This window comes from Anabas testudineus, chromosome 11 (genome assembly GCF_900324465.2).
Source record: "Anabas testudineus chromosome 11, fAnaTes1.2, whole genome shotgun sequence".
Classification (NCBI taxonomy): domain Eukaryota; kingdom Metazoa; phylum Chordata; class Actinopteri; order Anabantiformes; family Anabantidae; genus Anabas; species Anabas testudineus.
Window position 1 is genome coordinate 13150620 of NC_046620.1, and position 22430 is coordinate 13173049.

Here is a 22430-nt window from a genome sequence, read left to right on the forward strand (position 1 = left end):
TCTAGTTGTCTATTGGTGCCCTGTGTGACTAATATGAGGGAGGCAATAAAAAGGCACACATAGTAAAAGTTGTATTAGTGGTGTAAATTGAAGGCTTCCTTTCTTTTTTTTATTGATATTATTATTATTATTATTATTATTATTATTATTATTATTATTATTATTACTGCCGTTTCAAAGGTAAAGGAAAGACTGGTCCAGTGTATTTAAATAACTTGATCTCTCGTTACAGTTGCATCATGTGTAAACAAAATATTAACGCTATAATACATTGAAGAAGAAATCATTTCATTGACTTTATATTTTATGAAGCAAAAAACATAAATCCAAACTAAATTTTGACTGCAATTTTGAACTCATCAAGCTAAACCTATCATAAGTGAGCTACACAAAAAAACTATAGATTTTTGTCAGTGGGTACACATACTGTGTGCAGGAAAGTGGAGATTCAAAATATTTAGCTGTAGATCACATGGTGCCATAGTATTTAATTTAAGTGATTGTTTAGAGATGACAGAGGCTGCTGAAGGCTCCTTGTATTTAGGTCAGACATGAACACTCGCTCTTACTGCATTTGTGTATGTCAATCAGTCACGGGTATGTTCCTGCGTCATCGCTTCCTGGCCAATCACAGGGCGGCGTCGATAAACGGGACACCCAAGAGGTAAACCTAGCAAACATGGCGACGCTCCGAAGAGTGCACGGAGATTGGGAATACGGTCGTTTCTAACCCGCAAAATACGCCACTATTCGCATGTTACAATGTGGTGGGGTTAGCCAGAGCCACCGCACGCACAGCCTTTTTGGACGATGCTTGCAGAGGTGAGTTGGCACCGGTGAAATTGACGTGTATGTGTGTGTGTGTGTGTCGTTATAGTAGCCCAGTTTGTTTTCCAGTGATTGACATGGCTTGTTAGCTTGTAGCAGCTAGCGCCCTAGCGTTAGCGCCCCAGGTAAACACAGAGCCCGACAGGGAGAGGACGACACACAGCCGCTGTGCTTTCAGAAAGGATGTCTGCATTAAGTGGCAGTCAGCCCGGCATTACACAACTAACGCTATGTTAATACGATGAGCTTGGGATAACCGTACTGTCAACACCGTGCTGGAATTAGCCCGACACAGACTATGTCGGTACTATGCGTTTAGATTATGAATAACGCCTCTAATCAACCAATTTCTACATTACAGCAAACACAGGTGAGCTGGGTGTTGGGTACATGATTTAAAATCTAACCCTAAAAGCATTAAAGGTGCATATTTGGTTTCAGCTATGTAGATTATTAGCAGAGTAGTTGGCTACTGCTTACTAATCTGTTTTCTCTATAGTTGGCTAGCATTAGTTGGGAAGCATATTAAACCGTGACAGCTAATTATCTGGATCATAAGTATGTCGTGGCATTTACATGTCGTTTTACTTTTACACTGGGGGAAAAAGCTGGACGTTTAAACACATCTGTCCGGGCAGACGTTTCCAGTAGCATTCAGTAGCCACACTGTCTGTCAGAGCAGCTCCCTACTGTGGTGAGACACAAACAACTGGGCTAACACAGGCCTGTCTTAAAGTATTTAGTGTGTGTCATGATTCTTTTGTTGCTGGTCAGTTGTTATAGAGATTACATCTTGGCTTTGTGCTCATTTATTCTAACCAAGCGTTGTTAGCATAACTTTAGCCGCAGCTCGGATGTATGATTCAGTCTCTTGTTGCACACCTGTTTCCGGACTTTAAATAGACAGCTGACTATGACTTCGGCTGACGCGCCGCCCCCCCTCACCTGAGCGGCAGGTGACCTAACTACCAAGTACAAGTTTAGCCCCTGTAATAAGGATTTAGCTGCCACTGCACTATTCTGCATGTCTGATTGGGAGTACCGATTTCTGTGTGAAGTACAGTCAGGTGTTAAACTGCAACCTTTTTGTCCAGTGTTGCTATCTGCTCACCTTCAGTCTGAAGTGATTGATGAGCTTTGTAGTGCCCTTTTTTATTATGGATATTATATGTAGCTTGAGGGCTGAGGTACTACAGTAGATGTAATAACTAATCACTAATACACATCTTCTACAATGTTCTGTTGCCTTCCTGCTAATAATAAGTCTACTCAGAGTGCTTCACATCCTAGGTTTTGTCTTAGACCCTTAATATTTATTTTAGTCAGTTATTTACTCTCAGCCGTCATTTGATTCATTTGATTTTAAATGCATGGTTGGATTTAAAAGTGTTTTCCTGCTCATTGAAGCAGGATGGGCACGGGTGAATGACATACCCACACAGCTTGATGAGTACACCTTTGTGTAACAAGCTGCTTTGATTGTTCGTTTGGGATGTGAATGCATTGTGTTCATCCACATGCACACTAAGTTATCTCACTGCTTTTCACCCCTGTCTAAATCTCATTAAGCTGACTTAATCAAAGCTTGGTGGACATCAAGGCCAAGGCCAGCACACTGTCACATCAGGCACACTTGTCATGAAGTGCACTTCTCCCTCCTTCATCCTGTCAATAGAATTCATTCCTTGCAAAACAAGCTGACAGTTTTCAACCCGTACTTTCAAGAATTAAGCCCTGTTCAGATGTATGTCTTGCATCCATACTACCTGCTTTTACATATACCTATGTAAAACAAAAACTAGTTCTTCTTGAGAAGTCACACTTGTTCTTAATTGTATCTGTCCACTAAGCTAACATTTAAGATGCATTATGGTGTGAGCAGTTCCAGAGATTAATAAATGTCCAAAGCGCTACAAATCTTTAGACATTTATACTCATACTGTACACCTACTGTACATAAAGTGTGTGTATATGGCCACACAAATCCCTAACATATTAACTTATACTCACTCCGTGATTCTCTGGCATTTTGTTCAGTTGTCTCAGTTTTCAGGGGAGATCGACTGGTTTTATTATCAGGTTGTTGAAGAGTGGATTGTGCCCTTGTATGTTTGCTCTCCTGCTGCACTTGTCACTCTACCTAATTTTAAGGTAGTTCATTTAATGATAGCTAGAGGCTTGTTTATAAAGGATTGCACAGCACAGGTTTTGAATTAGCGAGCAGCTAGTATCCGCTCTACTGAATGTGTTGTCAGTGTGGGCTGTTAGTATTAAACAGTGAAAGGTTGACTCCCTTCAGATGACTGTAGGTTGGACACGTTGGTTAAGTAGGATTTCAGCCAACCTGCAGAGAAGATAGCATACCAGGGAAAATCTTCACTAACGTTTTGGTGCAGTTGTTACGGTGTTGCTAAATCTCACATTTTTATCCGTAAACTTCCACAACTTTTTTAAATGTAAAAGAATTGTTTGCATAGGTTTTGGATACCATATCAGGAACATTAATCATTCTTGATAAAATTGATGATATTGTAATACAACTAAACTATTGTCACTCTTTAATAATTTATTTGTTTCAGCCAAGGTTCACTCTATACAAGTCTTCCTGTAGAGCTTTAATCCTGAGGCTAAAATAGCTCCTTCTATTATGGTGGCTCTGTTGGATTAGACCAGTAAGATCAGTCAGCCCCACTTACTTTCTCTCTTTCTCAGGCATTAACCATGGATCTCCCACAGGAGAGCTTTAATAGGCTAAGTTAACCTCTAACCCAATGACCACACTGATCAGGGTTGCAGCTATAAGCGCTTGTGGACCTGTGCATGTGTCACAAAAATAGAAGGCTCTACCCTTGAGCACTTCATCCACACATTTGTGGGTTTGCACGGTGCACTGTGTATAATTGTGTGTGAGTTTGCCTTTATGTTGTTCCAGGAAACCTGGAAAATGATAATGTCAAAGACATTGATAAGAGGCTGTGTGTGTGCATGTCAGAATATGCCTGGAGTCAAGGACATACTTATATAAGTGTTTGAGAAACAGATGAAGCTCTAGGACAAAATATCATCAAAGACTTGATCTGGGATTTCTATTGTCATAAAGTTGGCAAATGGTAATAGGCCAGTCAAATTTGGTCAAAAATAATACATGGAATCAAACTATTTAAATATCTGCATTTGCTCATTATGACCATAATTATGCAAACCAATCATCAGGTCGACACAAGCATGTGTGGATGCAAGAAACGTGCAAGGCAGACATCTGTAGCAGTGTTTGTTTTTTTTTTCTTCTTCTCAATATAGAAATAAATGTTAACAATTGAATATCTGTTTTTTAACTATTCAATTGTATAATTGAGTTTTGAATGTTCCTTGACAGCCACAAATAGTAATAGGAAATACACATTTCTAAAGTTATTTTAGTTTTTCATTTAAGTTAAATGAAGAAATGTCAAATGTGTGAAAGATATAATCAAGATTTAGTCTTATAAATTAAACTACAGTGTTATCTTGTCTATGTCTTTTGAACAGTGCTTAGCTCACATCAGTAACAAACTGAAGAGTAAAGGCTAGTACAGTCTGGTAAACAGTCTCCAAAAATTGTCTTTTCACAATGTGCAGTTAGGCTCAGATTTTATTTTAAGCCACATTGTCCAGCATACACGCCACCCATTCCTACTTTCAATCAAATGTCCAAACCGCTGTACTGTGTCTGTCTCTTTTGTGCATATTCAGATATCCTGTATGTAGACTTTTTGTTGTGCTCATGTTTGTGTGTGGGTTGCATAAGGAATTGCCAAGATGTTTAGATGTGTCCATTGCCGATTGACTTCAGTGTTAATCAGTGGAACAGATGGTTTGTGTTTAAAACCCTGTGTAAGCTGTAATGACTCAAGAGTGTCGGTTATCATCTCCTCTGCAGAGCCAAGCCTCATCACCACCATCCTACAGTCCTACTGATACCCCCCACATTCACTGCCACTTCTCCCTGGCACCATTGACGTCAGACTGGACTTATATTACCAATCTGAACTACACTCAAATACTTTCTCAGTGAATGATTGCATTTAGTAGGATGAACTGAGGGAGCAGTTCTTTATGTTAGCCCTCAGCAGATGAAAATTTGTGTTAAGACACTGTAAGCTTCCAACTTAACTTTGGTATTAGAACTCAAACTACTCCAGTCTTATATTTACAACAATACTTGAATACTCGAACACTGCTTGCTCAACACCTGGCGCACTTACAGTCATCCAGATGTTTGTCAAAATAGTTTAGCCAATCCTGGACAATGTCTCTGGCAGTGTGATGTGGCGTGTTTCGTCTTACCATTCCTCTCTGCTGTTCACTAGAGAGGATAGTCTCTCTGTTATCTTGTGTTTATATATTACAGTCACCCACAGAATTGGCTTGTAACTCAGGCCTGGTCGTAACAATTGTGTCAGTGAGCTGCTGAAAGCTTATATACACTGCCAACAGTAGAGTTACCGCGTTAACTGTGTGAGTGAAAGATAAACAGAGTAAATGTGTTTCTACAGGTCAAGCTTGTCTTTAGGGTTTGCATAAAGGTCAGTACCTAGAGTTTAATTTGGTTCTCTTGTAAATGTTTTTGCTGATAACTGTTATCTTTGCTTTGATGCACCAGGACATCGCCTTTAATTTAAGATAGTCAAAGGTTGTGACGGGGAAGACACTGTTGTATGAATGGCATTCCTTTGTGTCTCTGCCACTCCTAGCTCAACTGTAACAATAGTCCATTTCAGTGGCCAGCCTTATTCTGTTTCCAGAGTCCTACCCCTGCTATTAGTGACTTAGTTTCAACCAGTAATGACTTGAGATAGAGGGGGTAGTCTAGCCAGTTAGGACACATTCTCCCTCACCAACATACACACTGTTCAATCAAGTCTCATTGGTATATTCTACTTTTTTCAATGACCTGATTTCTTAAACCTTCTGTATATAAAAATATATTTTTTTATTCTGGTAAAGGATCAAGAGGAACCTGGTTAATAGAGCTACATTTCTGTTTGGAGACTGGACCAGGCTGTGTTTAGGAGAGTGCATGTGCATCATGATGACATCAGAAGAGAAAACTGTGAAAACTTGAAAGAGCGATGAAAAGAAATGCTTTTATTTAAAATATTCAAATGATACGAGTTGAATTACTCTAAATAAGACGATATCTACATCTAGGAAAAGAGAAATCACTCCTGTTGTTGGTTCAGATGATGCAACTGCAGCCTTCAGTTGGCAGGCTGTTACATGACTAAATACAAACACAAATACATATGTCAGTCTTAGTAGGGAAGTGAACTGATTACAGACATAAATTTAAATGCAAACTTGTCCTAATACTTCCTGCCCAAACCTGATTTCTCCTAGAACAGGCTAGCAAAAGAAGTCACTGCTATGCGTCATATATTCAAAGGCGTGCTTCGAGATGCAGTTGTTCGTTTAGTTTTGAACCAGTTCTTTTTTTATGTTGTCCCACACTCTGGTAGATCGTACTAAAGCTTGTCTAGTAAGTTGCGGATTTACAATGATTACATCAAGTCAGGGTTAGTAGATCTAGTATGCTGTCTGATAAGTGGTCCTCAGTTCAACTAGTGAGGTGACTATGGGATGTCACAAGCTTATCAGACAAATCTGAACTAGAGCCCGTTAAGTCGTTTCTTTAATTGATTGGAATCAGCCAAATCAAGCCAGATCCGATTGAGAGCCTTTGTTTATTGTAACCCATCATGCTCTGAGTACACTGTCTAGCTCCGAAACAATAGTTGACAGTGACTAGCTTTACTTGCTGCCTTAGTGACAGCAAGCCAGCTGAACAACAACATTTAATAAGAAATTTCAGCTCATGTCAGCTCAGGTTTCTGATTGCTTATGTCAAGTTTTGAAACCAGTCCAGATTTTGGAAAAGCACTTATTTTAGAGGTGAAATACTTTTACCCTTTTAGATTTTTCAGACAATCTTTCTCAGTACAATGTAGGCCACTTTACCTAATATTAAATTGATTAAATTTGTCATTACATTCTTTGTCCTCTGCAGTAGAGGTGGTTTCATCTTATAAATATTCTGAGATTTTCAAATAAGTGATATTGTAGATATGCATGTCCGTAGTGTAGCCAGTTGCACTTAACCTGCTTCACAAATTTCTGTTAAATTGCCAGTATTCATTAACAATTGTTTGCTTTGATTTTAAGTAGCCTGTCTGTGTGCAGTACATAGAATACATATAAGCCATACATAGAAAGCTGGCTGGCCAATGTTTTCAAATGCAACACAACTAGCAGCCAGTCTAATATGTGTCATCCAATTGCCCAAAGTTGACTGTGGCAGAGAGAACAACGTGTCACTGTCCTAAGGAAGCTCTGCCCGTCCCTGTCTGACTTCCTCAGTGGAGCTGCTTATCTAAGGAACTCTAGTAGAAATGTAGGGCAGCCAAAGATCATCACTGCTGATCATCAGGATGTCAGTTACTGACTTTCTAATGAACCCACAGTCCAAGCTTGATCCTAATACAAGGTGAGAATCTGTGAGAGTTTTTTGATGTATCACCCTTTTTTTTTTTCAATCTGTATTTTTCACGTTACTTCACAACACAAAATGTAGAATAATACCCTGCTGAGGTTTACGTGGCCTGGTTTTTATAAATCCAGCTTGCACCTGCTGTGGCAGTCAAGTTTGTAAATCATTACAACAGGGACATCCTTAAGATGACATCCTCTAGCTTGCAATTCCACACAAACAACATCAGATCCCACAGATTTGTTTTAAGGAGCAGGACATTTTAAAATTCAAAATTAAACTTGTCAGTGCTTTCTGAAACTTTACAATGACACTACTGTTTCTTGGTTAATCTAACTTTAGTGCATCGGTGATCCTAGACCCTGTCTGTCATTTCAAAATGATCAAAATTTTGTAAAGTACAATTTTTACTATATAAAATAAATAGGAAAATAACTAAGAACCTCCCTGAATGTGGATGTCCAGTTTGGCAGATAGGTAAACATACTTGCTAGTTCAGGCTTTATTTGCCTCCCAAATGAAAACACTGTAAAACGCACAAGAAAAGATCTATAAATCAACCATATCAAAATTTACATTCAGTATTGACACGTTTCCCACACCATGTCTCAAACGACAATGAAAACGTCGTTATAAAACTATTAGCTTGATGCTAATACATAATGAAATCTATTAACATCAGCAGTGATGTTATACAGTAGTGAGGGCTAAGCTTAGAACTTCCCCTGCTTTACAGTATATATTAATTGATTGACCAGAATCCAATGAGGCTTTAGTGTGCATTTCTAAGCAAAGCATCATTTGCATCATTTGCTTTTGATGTTGTAGAAGAAAATATGTGGGAACGAAATTGTTGCCAACCTATATAATGTCTAACTATCAGCAGACATGACGGAGGTCACTTCAAATTTTAAAAACCCTCAGCCTGACTTGTGCTGACCTGTATTAGCCTTGCTGTCTCAGCCAGTGCTACATGCACCTTGACAGTTGCTTCAGTCTTCAGTCGTTGCCTTTCCAGACTCACATAAGGAGTGGCTAAAAGTATCTGACATTTTCTGAAGTGTTAATATAGTGAATAATCTGTAGCATCTGCATTGTATGGAATTGAACATGTATAGGGCTTCTAGAGTAACTTAGGTGCTAAACTGGGGCAGAGAGTTGCAAGCTGGAAATGAGAGCGTGGTTTCCTGCAGTGACACAAAAACAGGAAAACCATAGGATGTGACACACAAGTGTGCACACACACACACTCTCACAATCTTCATCTGATAGTCTAACAATACAACAGACCACAATGTGTATCTTTTTAAAATATTTTTTTCCCGTTCCAACATCTAAGGTTTTGTACTTTTGTACTGTAGATGATGTCATTGTACAGTACAATTACAGTCTGTGACGCATAAACAAACCTTGATCAGTGCCTTACAACATGAAGAATGTAATATTAATGTATTAGAGTATTAGAGTCAGGGCTGCAGATTAAAAGACCTGACATTTGTCAGTGAACGATTGTCAGTGATAGGATTAAACGTCTACATCAGATGTTAAGGAGGGAGAATTTCTTATAAGAAGACTAATTCAGATAGATACATATTGGCAGAGAAGTCAGGTTACTGGTTACAGTACAACTGGTACTGCATGGAATATTTAACTTGTGTTTTTTTTTTTTTTTTCAGGCCAGTCTGTCCATCTGGGGATGGGGGGGTCTTGGAGTTGTGCTGTTCCTTGTCACCTTTGGACCCTTTGCCATATTCTACCTGGCCTTTTATATCTTCTGCTTCATTGGAGGGTGAGCATCGACAACACTAAAGCCTGCTCTCTAGGGCCGGTTCTTTTAGCTGTTCCCTCATTCTCACTTCTGTTTTTTAGGGGCTTTGCGGTCACTCTGCTCTACGGAAAGATCAATTCTGAGAAACACCTGGAAAAGTGTGAGCACTCTTATCTGCCACCCACGCAAATTGGTATACTGAAGGTAAAAGCACACTTGAGCACACACACATTTTGACCTCGCCTGTGCAAATAAATGCTTGTTATTCAAGCTCATTTGTTATTGAAGTAAGCTTAATGTTTCACACTTTCAGACACTAGAGGAGATGAAGCTGGAGATGAAGCCCATAAAGATTGACAGGAGACTCACTGGTTCCAGTTTTATAGATGAACCACTACAACAGGTTTGTGTCAGTGAGTTGAGAATCATGATGTTTGTGCTCCTCGGTCAAAGTTTCCCTACTGATATGTTTACACCATCAACTGTCACACAGGAGAAATGCTCTTTGTTAAAAATGTATGTTTGTACATACCTTTCCGTCTTCTATGTGGCAAATTGAATAACTGGTCAAACTTGATTTTTACTATAGGGTGCATTAGTTATAATTACAGACAATACACCTGGAATAGCTATGACATGCCATTCAGTTTGACTGTTCATAAAAAAGCAGTGATGATAATGGAACAGCAGCTACAGTGCATACAGAAGGTTTTCACAGCGCTTAACTTTTTCCACGTTTTATGTTACAGCCTTTTCCTCGAAATTCTACAAAAAATACCCCTTAATGTGAAAGTGAACTTTTTTTTTTAAATTTTGCAGATAAAAAAATGAATAAAAACAAAAAAAAATCCCATGTACATAAATATTCACCGCCTTTAATAATCCCCTTGGGCAAATTCCTTGTGGACAGGCTGAACCAAGTGTTCAGGGTTCAGTATCTTCTCCAGGGACACTTAGACATGGGGTTCGTAGTAAACTGCTGAATGCCCTACCAACCTACCACGGTCGCCCCTACTTTGTTGAAGCACCTTTAGCTCCAATTACAGTCTCAAGTCTCTTCAGTATGATGCTACAAGCTTGGGACCTAGTTTTAGGCAGTTTCTCCAGTTTTTCTTTGCAGTACCTCCTCAAGCTCATCAGTTTAGATGGGGAGCATTGGTGCACAGGCATTTTCCACAGATGGTCAGTTGGGTTCAAGTCTGGGCTCTGGCTTGGCGATTAAACGACATTCACAGAGTTGTCCTGTAGCCACTCCTTTGTTATCTTAGCTGTGTGCTTAGGGCCTGTTGAAAGATCAACTGTTGCACCAGTCTGATGTCCAGAGCTCTCTGGAACATGTTTTCATCAAGGATGTCTCTGTACATTGCTGCATTCTTTTCCTCAATCATCTCTCAGTTCCTGCTGCTGAAAAACATCCCCACAGCATGATGCTGCCACTATGCTTCACTGTAGGGATGTTATTGGCCAGGTACTGAGCAGTGCCTGGTTTCATCCAGACATGACACTTGGCATTCAGGCCAAAAACTTTAATCTTTGTCTCATTAGACCAGAGAATCTTGTTTCTCATGGTCTGAGAGTTTTTGGCAAACTTTTACTGAGGAGTAGTTTCTCTCTGGCCACTCTACCAAACTGTGGGACTGTTTTCTTTTCTTTCTTTTTTTTTTTTTTATTATAAAATTGCAAAAACGTTGACATAATGGGATATTGGGATAATGGGATATTTGAGGAATTTAATCCAATTCGGAATAAGACTGTAACATAACAAATATGAAAAAAGTTAAGTGCAGTGAATACTTTCTTGATGTAATGTAATGAGAGAAGCTAAAACAGGATAACAGGATTATGACTGTGTGATTAGCATTAGCACTCCAGACTTTTTGGACTCTGGCCTCTTTAGTCACTGTCTGACCCATCAGTTGGCCCAGGTCAGTGACTTAAATAAGTCATTGCTGTCAAACAATGCTTGACCTCCTTTGTTTTTAGTCTCTATGTCTTTAAGGCTTCCCCTCACCTGGAGACCACAGTGTTCTTATGCGAGCCGCTGGTGGCAGGAGCACTTAGGTGGAAAAGCTTCCCATCTAGCTTGGGTAGATGGGCATGACTGTGTACTTTGTGGGTGTGCAGTCAAAAATCCTAATATTGGGTTGTGAAGTAGTTTTGGCATAGTGGCCAAATCACAGCACTGCAGCTTCCACATTGATTATGACCCACACTGGCCCTAAAATATTTTTTCCTGTAGAAGGAATAGCTATAAGACTGTCACAAACCCCATTAATTTTTTTTTATTATCAGAATTTGATCCATTTGGTCCACTATTATTGGGTATGGAAGAACTATAGGATTATTTTGTTTTATTTGTGCAGAAGGCTAAGAGGCATGGCCAGAAATTCAGAAGCATGAGGATCATCTTGGTCATTTCTTTTCAAAATAAATGTGTGTAAAAGTGGGGACTCAAAACATAGGTCAGTTTATGGATTGCCAACATTCATATGTAGATAGTTTTGGGAGGGCCCAGAGAAAGTCTCACAAGAGTGTTTCCTCTTTTCTTTTTTTAAATGCTTACCACCATTTAATTATGTAAGCAAATAGTATTGCACCTATGTACCCTTCTGAAGTCTTATTAGACATGCCATGCAGAATCTTCTATCTTCCTGATAGAAAGTGGAACTGAAAGTCTCTGTACTGTTACACTCAGTGAGTCAGTGTGTTGACTGTTGCAGTGCTGAGATGTAACATTCTCACTCAATGACTTGTGGTGATCGACTTTAACACATTTGTTAACAGATTCTGTAAATGACGATAGACATGTCAGCAACAAGGCACATGAGTGATGCAGTTTTTTTATTTTCAGATAGTGTTTCTTCACTATCCTGTGGTTACAACACTTAAGAGTATGAAACATTTAGCTGTTTGTTCTCAGAAAAGCAGTTTAGTGCAGACACAGCAGTTTGTTATGGTCAGATGATACCAACTGCTCGTCTGTGGTGCCTCTGTCCTCTCTTCTCGCTGGGAACGCACAATAATCATTTCAGCAGCATGTGAACTTTGACATCTTACAGATCATATAGTACAGTAACTGTGTTTAGAGGCAGCTGATTGATTCATGTGTTGCTTGATTTGATCATGCTACTCTGCTGCTAAATGATTGATTTACCGGGTTTCTTTGCAGTCTGTTAATCTGTATCTTGGGCATTTTTCTGTACAGTAAATGAAGAGATTTAATTTTCTTTTGAAGAAGGCCCATTTACCCATTTGTGCAAGATTTCATTATTCCTCTCTGCACTTTTCATCCACTTCAGTCATTGGTTTGTCCGTACTGATTTCCTTTGTGTTTTTCTTTTTCTTCTCTCTTCCCTTGTGTTTCTTTGTGTCTGTAGGTGATCCAGTTTGCTCTGAGAGACTACATCCAGTACTGGTACTACACTCTGAGTGAGGATGAGTCGTTCTTATTGGAGATCAGACAGACACTGCAGAATGCCCTGGTCCAGTTCTCCACAAGGTACAAGACAAACACACACTTAGTCTCGAACAGAGAGAGAGTGAGCCAACCGTGATTATTTTTAACTTAATATTATTTCTGTAAACATTTTACTCAACCTTTTGTGTATGTTTGTGTGCCAAGGTCCAAAGAGGTGGACTGGCAGCCTTACTTCACCACTCGCCTGGTGGATGACTTTGCCACCCATTTACGTGTCTTTAGAAAAGCCCAGGATCGTCTTGGTGACAGAGAGGACAAGCAAAGTATGCAAATATACTGAGGATATTTTGCATGTGTCCTGAATTGATTCAGTTTGTTCTAAACAGGAATTGTAATTATGTAGTTCAGTAGTGAATACATCTGTTGATGCTCTGATGGACTAAACTTCAAACTGAGTTTGGAGATAATCACGAGTTGTATCCACACAGGGGACATAACGGACGAGCTGATTGACTCATTCTTTGAGGCTGAGGTGGAGATGGAAAGGAAGATTTGTCGAGATGTAGTGTGCACATCACACAAAGATGAAGAAGGTAAACAATATCTTTTTGTAGATTCCACAATGTCCCACAGAACTCTTCCCATAAAGTGTTTGATGTGATATCAAGTGAAAACCAACCATAAGTCGTATTTGTGTGTCTTGTCAGGTTTTCTTCGGGACCTTTGTGAGCTACTTCTGTATCTGTTACTACCTCCTGGAGATTTCCACAACAAAAACATGCGATACTTCCTGAGGGTCAGTCTGCAAAGGATGAACATATGCTCACTTGCATTTACAGCTGTCAAAAACAATCACAACACATATGATCTCTCTGGGCAGAAATGACAACATAAGGCAAAAAAATGCTTTTTCCCCCACACATTGTGTCATAAAATCTGTGTTGTGTTGATCATAGTGTCTATAAGCCATCGGCCCTAATTACTGCCACTTTGGCTTCCACTCAGCCATAAGCCCCTCCTAGAGTATTGTATCCACCCACATTATTTTAATGATTAAAAAAGAGACAATTGTAGCTTCTGTCATCCTGAACACCAGACATTTTAGTAATCATCATCATCCACCTAGAGAGAGAGCAACCTATTACATATACCCTACTATCAAGTCAGTTATTAACCTTTGATGCATTTTATTTGCTGTGTTCTTTATGTTTGTTGTTCTTTAACTGTCATGTGTTTTATGCTCATGTGAAGCACTCTGTAACACAAATTTAGAAAGGTGCTCTATAAATGAACAATATGAATATTATTTATTGTAGGAGGTGCTGGCGCGTGGTGTGCTGCTTCCTTTAATCAACCAGCTGAGTGACCCAGACTATATCAACCAGTTTGTTATTTGGATGGTGAGATTTGGCACACATACTCATCCATACCTTCTCACAATCAGCTAATTTTTAGCTGTTTTTTTTCATGTAAATAATTGTAAAACTGTACAAAAACAATTAAATGAAATAGGAAAGAAACTGCAATTTGCATGAACATTGCGTTGCTGACTGTAAACTGTATGTGTGAGTGTGCAGATCCGGGACTCTAGCTGTAACTATGAAGCCTTCATGAACATCCTGAAGTTGACTGACAAGCCTGCTGAGTTGGAGGCCGTCAAGGACAAGGTGCTGGAGGAGCTGCAATACCTCCGCTCTCTGGACACTGCTGGAGATGGTGGGCACTGACAGTCAGAGAGCCATTCATAACACACTTAATCATCATCTGAGTGCATAGGACACAAGTGAAATTTGGCTAAATGAATGCACTACATTCTTCTCCTCACCTAATGTTTCTTTGTCCTTTAGACATCAATGTGATCAAAAACCAGATCAACAGTCTTCTGTTTGTGAAGAAGGTGTGTGAGACCAGGATCCAGAGACTACAGTCTGGAAAGGTGAGAATTGGCAGTACAGCTTTGTAGTGCTTACACTAAAATAAATTGTGGTCTAATCAGGTTTAATTAGTGCTTGTTTATATTAGTTAGTTTAATAGTTAAACACTGTCTGACAAGTAACAGGTGTGTTTCCTCAACACCTATTTATTAAGTTTTGTCTTTTGCCGTTAGCAAGGCTGAGAATACAGGTTGATCATATCTGTTCTAAGCACTAGACTTTTCTTATATGTGTTGTGTAGGAGGTGGATGCCTTGAAGCTGGCAGCAAACTTTGGCAAGCTGTGTGTTATTCCACTGGATCACATCCTTGTCCATAACATAGCCCTGCAGTTCTTCATGGGTAATTCTGAAGCCACATTATCACACACGCTTATTCCTGAATATTTCTGTCAATCATCTTTATAATCCATAACATATTCCGTTTCTCTGCCATTTATAATACCATCCTCTCCTGTCAGGCACACTTCTTTTTAGTCACACATGGCCTCAGTTCAGAAATTTTTAAAGGTCACTTCACTTTAGGGATCACAATAGGAGTCAAGCTGCATCCGGCATGGTGTACAGATCAGCCTACACATTTTAACTGGTTCCATCATCAAGTGTTAAATTATTGCAGATAGAAAATTTCTAATTAAAACCAAACTTTTTTTAAACATCCCCTAAAACCCCACATTGAAAGCAACCTGACAGTGTCAAAGTTACACTGGGTGATTCAAGCGGCACAGTAATCTAAAGAGTTTCTGTGTTGTGCATTTGCTGTTGTGTGCCTGGTGATCCAGACTTCATGCAGGCAGCAGGGGCTCAGGCGGAGCTGTTTTTCTGGCTCACGGTGGAGGGCTACAGGGTGACGGCACAGCAGCAGCTCAAGGTCATGCAGGGCTGGCAGAAAGACGGCAAGAACCAGCCCACCACCACCAAGGGGCTGCTGAAGGCCGCTGCACTGGGTGTTTATGAACAGTACCTCTCCGACAAGGTAGGAGTGGTGTTAAGATCACAGAGACGGACACTAAGAGAGTTTAGAGCTCTCAGAACATCTGATCGAACAAAGCTCATGCTCAAGTAATTTACACGAAGTAACCGCAAACATCTGTCTTCTGTTTGATCTTATCCAATAGGCATCTCCAAGAGTCCAGGTGGATGAGGCATCAGTAACAAAGCTGGGGGAGAAGCTGCAGAAGGATGATCCCACGCCAGAGATATTTGATGAAATCCAGAGAAAGGTTAAATCTGTGTACTACAGATTATTATGCACTATGTCAGCAGTCACAACTTTTATTTAGCTTATTTGCTTAGCTTTTACTGTCTTTTTGTCCTTTTATGCTGTATTTTATGTTTTACACCTGCTAACAAACAATTTGGCATATTATACCACAGGTGTACGACATGATGCTGCGTGATGAGCGCTACTACCCCTCTTTCAAGCAGAGTCCTCTCTACGTGCGCATGTTAGCAGAGCTGGACATGTTAAAGGAGCCGAGCTACCGAGGCTCTGATGACGGCGATGGGGAGTCTTTTAATGGATCTCCCACAGGAAGCATAAACCTAGTGAGTAATTCTCTGCTGTTGCAGGGTTTAGAAAAAGGCTGTAAATGTAAAGGGGAGACATATTTGGCATTGCTGTTCATACACCTAAATATCTTAGTGTTGATGTGCTGTGTAGTTGATGATAACTTGTTTCTTGTGGTTTCAGTCTTTGGACGACTTGTCCAACTCCTGCCATGATGAATCTATGCACCTACATGCCTTCATTTCTGACACAGGTATGCACAGACACACTTGGTTTAATCACACATCGATCTAAACACTGTTGGCATAACGTATAACTACACAAATGCTTGTGTTTCCTTGAAATCACTGGCATGTTTTTAGCTTAATATTTGTCATGACTTCTTAAAAGAAGGACTGCAAATGAAACGTTAAGCGTTGATGTTACCTTCCAGCATCCTGTGTGTGCTTCTCAGGTTTAATAATATTCCCTTTGACTTGGTGTGCGATCTTAAAGAGTGTGAATTTGTTGTACATATTGGATGTCTGCTAGCCCTACTTGCCCCTCCCTGCATGTATTTGCTTTCGACTTTTCACCTACTACCTCCACTCATCTGCATGTGTCTGCTGTGTCTCTATCATACTGTTTCTTTTTTTTTTTTTAAGTTTCTTTCATTTCATTACCTTCACTGTTTTTCTGTTCTTCCTTTTTTCTCCCTTCCTCCTCCCTGCCGTACTTCTCCTGTCATTCTTTCCTCTGTTTGATCACACACTCACTCTTTCTTGCGCTTGCTCTCGCTCCCCCACACTTTGCATCTGTCTGCACTTTTCTGTCTTTTCTCTTCTTTTTCCTGTGTTCACCTACTCCCACATTCTCCATCCTCCGTTGCCCTTTTTGAATGTTTTACCGGGTCGGGTAGCTGATGCTTGTCTCCCCGGATTCTGGGGTGCTGCAGGGGTTTGCAACGACCACGGTAAGACGTATGCGCTGTACGCCATCACTGTGGTCAGACGCAACCAGGATGGCAGCGAAGACTGCTGGAAGACCTACCGACGCTATTCGGACTTTCATGACTTCCACATGAGAATCACCGAACAGGTGTGTGCTTGTGTGTCTTAGAATATTTATGTACCTGTTGTTCGGCAACCTTTCCTCCCTAAAAGAATATCAACAGTAGTGTTCAAACCAAAGCAACACTTGTTTGTCACCTTTTGAGAGTTTTATACGTTCTGGTTTAGTTTGAGAACCTGGCGTCAATCCTCAAGCTGCCTGGAAAAAAGACTTTCAACAACATGGACAGAGACTTCCTGGAGAAAAGAAAAAAAGACCTCAACGCTTACCTACAGGTGACAATTTTGTCAATGTTCACTATTCAAATTTTAAAGCTTTTTTACTTTAGTTTAGACTCTGACTTGACTTTGCGTGTTTGTGTTCCAGTTGCTACTGAACCCAGAGATGGTGAAAGCCTGCCCAACTCTCATTCCTTACGTCTATGATTTCCTAGAAAACAAGGCCTACAGCAAGGGCAAAGGAGAGTTTGCACGAAAGGTCACTTAATGTTTTTAAACTGAAATCAACATTTTGCTGTCATTTGTTTTTTAAGATAACCACAAAATGTTATGTCATGTTTAAGAGAGGACTTCTATCTGTAGCACATATTTAATGTGCAGATAGGTTTAACATTCAGTACGTTTCACCTTTCACACTAAGCGGTCCATGTAAAACAGCAGCACATACTCCAGTCTTGCCACCATCCTTGCTGCAGTTTGAGAAGCATGTTAACATGTGATTCAGTTTTAGGTTCAGGTTTTATTATTTGGTTCTGAGATCTGAGAAGCATAACTGGTTATGTGAAATGTGTGTTTGTTTGTTTTTTCTACCCCATCAGATAGACACATTTGTAAATCCCCTGAGGAGCTCCATGAGGAACGTGTCCAATGCAGTGAAATCCTTTCCAGACAGTCTGGCTGAGGGAATGACCAAGGTCTCTGACAACATGGGCCGTATGTCAGAAAGACTGGGTCAAGACATCAAACAGTCCATACTTAAGGTAATATCATCAAATAGTAGATGTATTGTATTTTGTGTCTTAATAAATGTCTTGAATCACAGCCGTCCACTTTTGCTCGCTACTGTGATGCGTTATCAAACTTTTCTATAGTTTATAGTATCCATAGTATTCATTGTTCTGTTCTTCTAGGTGCCTCCACTCCTCCCCAAGTCTGACATAGACCCTGAACACTGTCGAGTCTCTGCCCAGCTTGATGACAACGTGAGTCCCTGGGTTAGATTGATCAACAAGGAGGTTCATTTCTTCTATGATCCTTTTTGATAAAAAGGTAAACTGGTGCCTTGTGTGTCCAGGTGGATGACAACATCCCACTGAGGGTAATGCTGCTGCTGATGGACGAGGTGTTTGACCTCAAGGAGAAAAACCAGTGGCTGCGCAGGAACATTAAGAACCTGCTGCAGCAGCTGATCAGGGCAACGTACGGAGACACTATCAACAGGTGAGAGGTGGACAACAGCCTTTGGACAGACAGAAAACAGTTTACAACCAAAGTACTACTTAGTATTTCAGACAAACATCACATGACCTAAAATAAACAGTCTTTATTATAGCTCCATCTAAAGGAGAGTTTGCACAACAGGTCACCAAAACAGTGATAAAGTTCACAGATCACAGATTGTGCATGTACGCTTAAACTGTACAATAGTGTAAACTAAATTAACAAAGCAAATTAGACACTGGCTTCAGTTTATGCTGAATACAACCTGAGTAATCTTTTCTTTTATCTCTGTAGAAAAATTGTGGATCATGTGGACTACTTGACCTCGCCAGAGCAGGTGGCAGATTATGTCAAGAAGTTCAGGTAATCCCCTCCCCCCTTTCTTTAAAATAAATGTCGACTATCGGAGCAGTTATGAATAACCCTGACCTGCTCCCTCCCCATACAGGGATTCTTACTGGCCCAATGGTATACTGGCTGAGACGCCGCTCCGTCGGGACAAGAGCATCCGCATGAGGACACGTGTAGCTGCCAAGACCAGCCTGCTGGGCATCATGCCAGGTGAAAATGCGTGTTTACATGCTCACACTTCAGCCAGTTTTGTTTTGGACATTTCTATTGCACTTATTCCTCATTCTTAAACCTTTGCTTTTTGTACAATCAAAACAAACACCTAAGATGGAGAATCTTGCTTTAGAGTGGCTTCACCTGGTTTGTTCATGTTCATTTGTATGGTCTTGGTCACTATCACCCCCTGCTGGGCAATGAGGGAAAACATCTACAATGATTATATCATTACCAGTTGTAGTTATCTCAGCATTTTCTACTTTAAGGCTGTTTTATTTTTGCCACTGCTTTGAGGAAGATTTACATATAGCACTGACTTCCTCTTTTTCTGCCTCAGATGAGCTGAAGCACATAATTGGAGCAGACACCACGAGAAAGGGCATCCTGCGGGTCTTCGAAATGTTTCAGTACCAACCCATGAACCGTCGACTAGTCTACGTTTTCCTGGAGGGCTTCCTGGAGACAATGTTCCCCCAGTACAAATTCCCCGAGCTCTTTGTCAAGCTGCACTCGCGCTCGCCACGTATCCACAGATACAACCAGAAACTCAAATGTGCCTCTCTTAAGAGGTGACAGCAGAGGACAGAGGCAACAGGACACAGGCCGACTAAAAATACACAGACTTGAGAGCTGTGAGTGAGAGTGTGGGCCTTGACATGAAAGTCGAGGTATATACGTGTGCAATTTCTGCCCTTCCACTTCCCTCACAGTTTAGCAGCGAAAACACTCCAATTATCCAGCTGTTTTTTTTGTTTTTGATTTTTTTTTTTTTTCTGTCAAGACGAAACTGAAGAATGAGAAACACACACACACACATGCGCCAACACAAATTCTGTAATTTGCACCAAGCTGAAACATGGCATTTAATTTCCCCCTTCCCTCCTTACTTTTAGTTGTGTTTAGCTTTATTCTGGACCAATGCTGCTTTGTCCTGGTTCAGAGAGCAGACCACTGATACTGTATTGATTTTAAACTGCAGGATGAGTTAGCATAGACCCAAACCTTGCCTTATTTTCCTGCTTTGGTCTTTTGACCAGCTCAATTTACCACCTCTTGCCCCTGAGCTCTAGTTAGACTTACCCTCATGCTGTACACATGCAAAAGCTGCACATTAACATGCAACAGTTTTTTTTGTTTTGTTTTGTTTTGATAGCAACCAAAAATGTCAATAGCACTGGGTTCAAGAGGGGCTGTTTTTAAAATGTGACTGAACAGATTTGGGGTCAAAATGGTGAATTTTTATTTTTATCCTGAGCATTTTTTCCATCCTCAAGGCTTCTCTTGGAGCATGATAATGCTTTCCAAAGTGATGCATCATCACCCACAGTCCCGAAAGAAGAGGCTGCGTCCCCTTTAAAGCTTCTGTCATAACCTGTGACGACCAAAGCTCGAGCTATTCATACCTGTGCGTGCTGGTTTGACATTGAGATACTCTATGAATTCATCATGTGAAGAAAGGGTAACGCTATCCTGACTTTTTTTTTTTTTTTTTAATATGAAATAAAAGGTGAGGCTGTGAGGACACACTGAAAATGTGTCACAGTTGTGGGAGGCTCAGCTCTAGATGTCCAAGCGCACTGTCAAAGAATGTACTCTCTGGTCTAATCTGTATTTTGCTCTTGTAGAATTTAGTGTGAATGTTTGTGTGTGTTTTCAACACGAACCCTACAGTCCTCTTCAGTCAGAAGCTGTGTCAGTATGAGCTAGTGAACCAGCCTTAAAACTACATACAGTGCATACAGTGACCGAGAGACACATGCTAGAGCTCTCCTTTACACAACTGAACAGAAATCAAGATAGAGATATGGAGATATAGCCCTAATCATTTTTATTCAAAGAAAATGTCTTTTAATTTTGTGCAATACTTTCTTTTTCAATGCATGTGCATTTTGAATCATTCTATATTGGGAAAAAAAATAATTGATATTGTTTTGATAGTAGAAAACGAGAAAAAAATTCCCCAGAAATGCTTTATTATGTCAACAACTTAACATTCCGTTGTTGTAAAATTGTTTAATTTACAGACTTGTTTTATAAGTCTGAGATATTTTTTAATTTGTTCGTTTTTGGGGGGTATTTTTCCACTTCTCCCTCGACCACTCATACAGGGTCTGTGTTTGGGTATTCCTTGGGCGGTGTTGAGAGGGTTTTCTCTTGCAGTCGCAGCTCAATGATCAGCTCATTGTGCTATAGCTCGTTCAGCGGCAGCCTCAAAAAAAACTGCTTGTTTTTAACTCATAAGTGGCATTTTATGCATTCGAGCCTGTTCTGTTTTAAGTGTGAACAGATCTTTCAGCTCTGGAGTGAGCTAATGAGCACTTGGTAGCAACTGTGGGAGGGCGTCTCTCGTTGGCTGGACGGAGCCCCATTCTGCTGCAGACACTGGATGGAGCTCCCTCATCTGCTGTGATTCGCCTGCACTGAGCAGCCCTGGTGGACTCTGACCGGCTGAGCAGGAAGACAGGAACTCTCATCGGAGGTCGAGGTTTTGTCTCAGTGGCGGAGGATTAGATGTCACCTCTAACTTTCTGTACACCTCTCCGTACAGGAAGGCTTGTCTTTTTTTTAACCCTAGTATATATGAATCTACAATAATAAAAAATGTGCATATCTGTGTACAGTATGTGTTAATAGTGTGCCTAAATGTACTGTCAACTCTATTTTCATATTTTTCTTTAACCTAAAAAGAATCAGAATGTCTTGATCATTTTATGCGATTGAAAGAGACTCTAGGGTGTTGTTTTTTTTTTTGTTTTTGTTTTTTTTGCATCATGCTTACCAAACTCTTCTTGTGAGCCATTGTGCTCAGATCAGTATAACACTAATAAAAGGTATCGCAGACTAACTGACCCACTGTGTGTATGTTGTCGTCAGTGTTGCTGAGTTAGTAGTAATACTACAAGTGCAGCTGAAGTTTCTATAGCGACTAAATGAACGTGAGACGTTAAAGGTGGTGTCTGGTGCACAGGGACCACAAACACAAATAGATCATCTCTGTGCTCTCTGCTACATCCAATTAACTAATGCACCCTAATGTGTAGTAACATGTTTTGTTTTACTTCTGCTGCATTACTACGCACAATTTCCAGAAAGTACTTGTTCGTGTTTCTTTCCACTGCAACAGATTTACAATTTTGTTGAGCCCCAACACTTTATACATCATATTTAATAACACACCAAGAAAAAAAAAGGCGGTCTGGTTTTACTGCTGATACTTTCACAACATTTAATATGTTAGTCCTGCTGAATAAAACTTAATATCACACTCTTTTGTGATAAAACTAAACGGATGGTTGTCAATGTATTGATCAGCCATTACGGTTAGATATTATCTGAAATACACAGTTACCACCAATTCTTAACATTTCAATGATGGTAAAAACATTTAAGTG

At 40.1% G+C, this 22430-nt stretch overlaps 1 protein-coding gene across 1 annotated transcript; it reads left to right on the forward strand.

The window, feature by feature from the left end:
• Window positions 1-669: 669 nt before the first annotated feature.
• On the forward strand, window positions 670-21887 carry snx13 (sorting nexin 13). The gene is made up of 25 exons (XM_026348637.1): window positions 670-822; window positions 9031-9143; window positions 9224-9326; window positions 9436-9525; window positions 12500-12621; window positions 12745-12863; window positions 13029-13133; window positions 13248-13336; window positions 13857-13940; window positions 14118-14256; window positions 14388-14476; window positions 14716-14815; window positions 15255-15448; window positions 15591-15695; window positions 15850-16020; window positions 16166-16235; window positions 16917-17059; window positions 17200-17307; window positions 17399-17509; window positions 17850-18011; window positions 18162-18233; window positions 18326-18471; window positions 18766-18834; window positions 18920-19032; window positions 19376-21887. The coding sequence occupies exons 1-25, from the start codon at window positions 811-813 to the stop codon at window positions 19609-19611; spliced, it is 2865 nt and encodes a 954-aa protein (XP_026204422.1). The 5' UTR covers window positions 670-810; the 3' UTR covers window positions 19612-21887.
• Window positions 21888-22430: the final 543 nt, after the last annotated feature.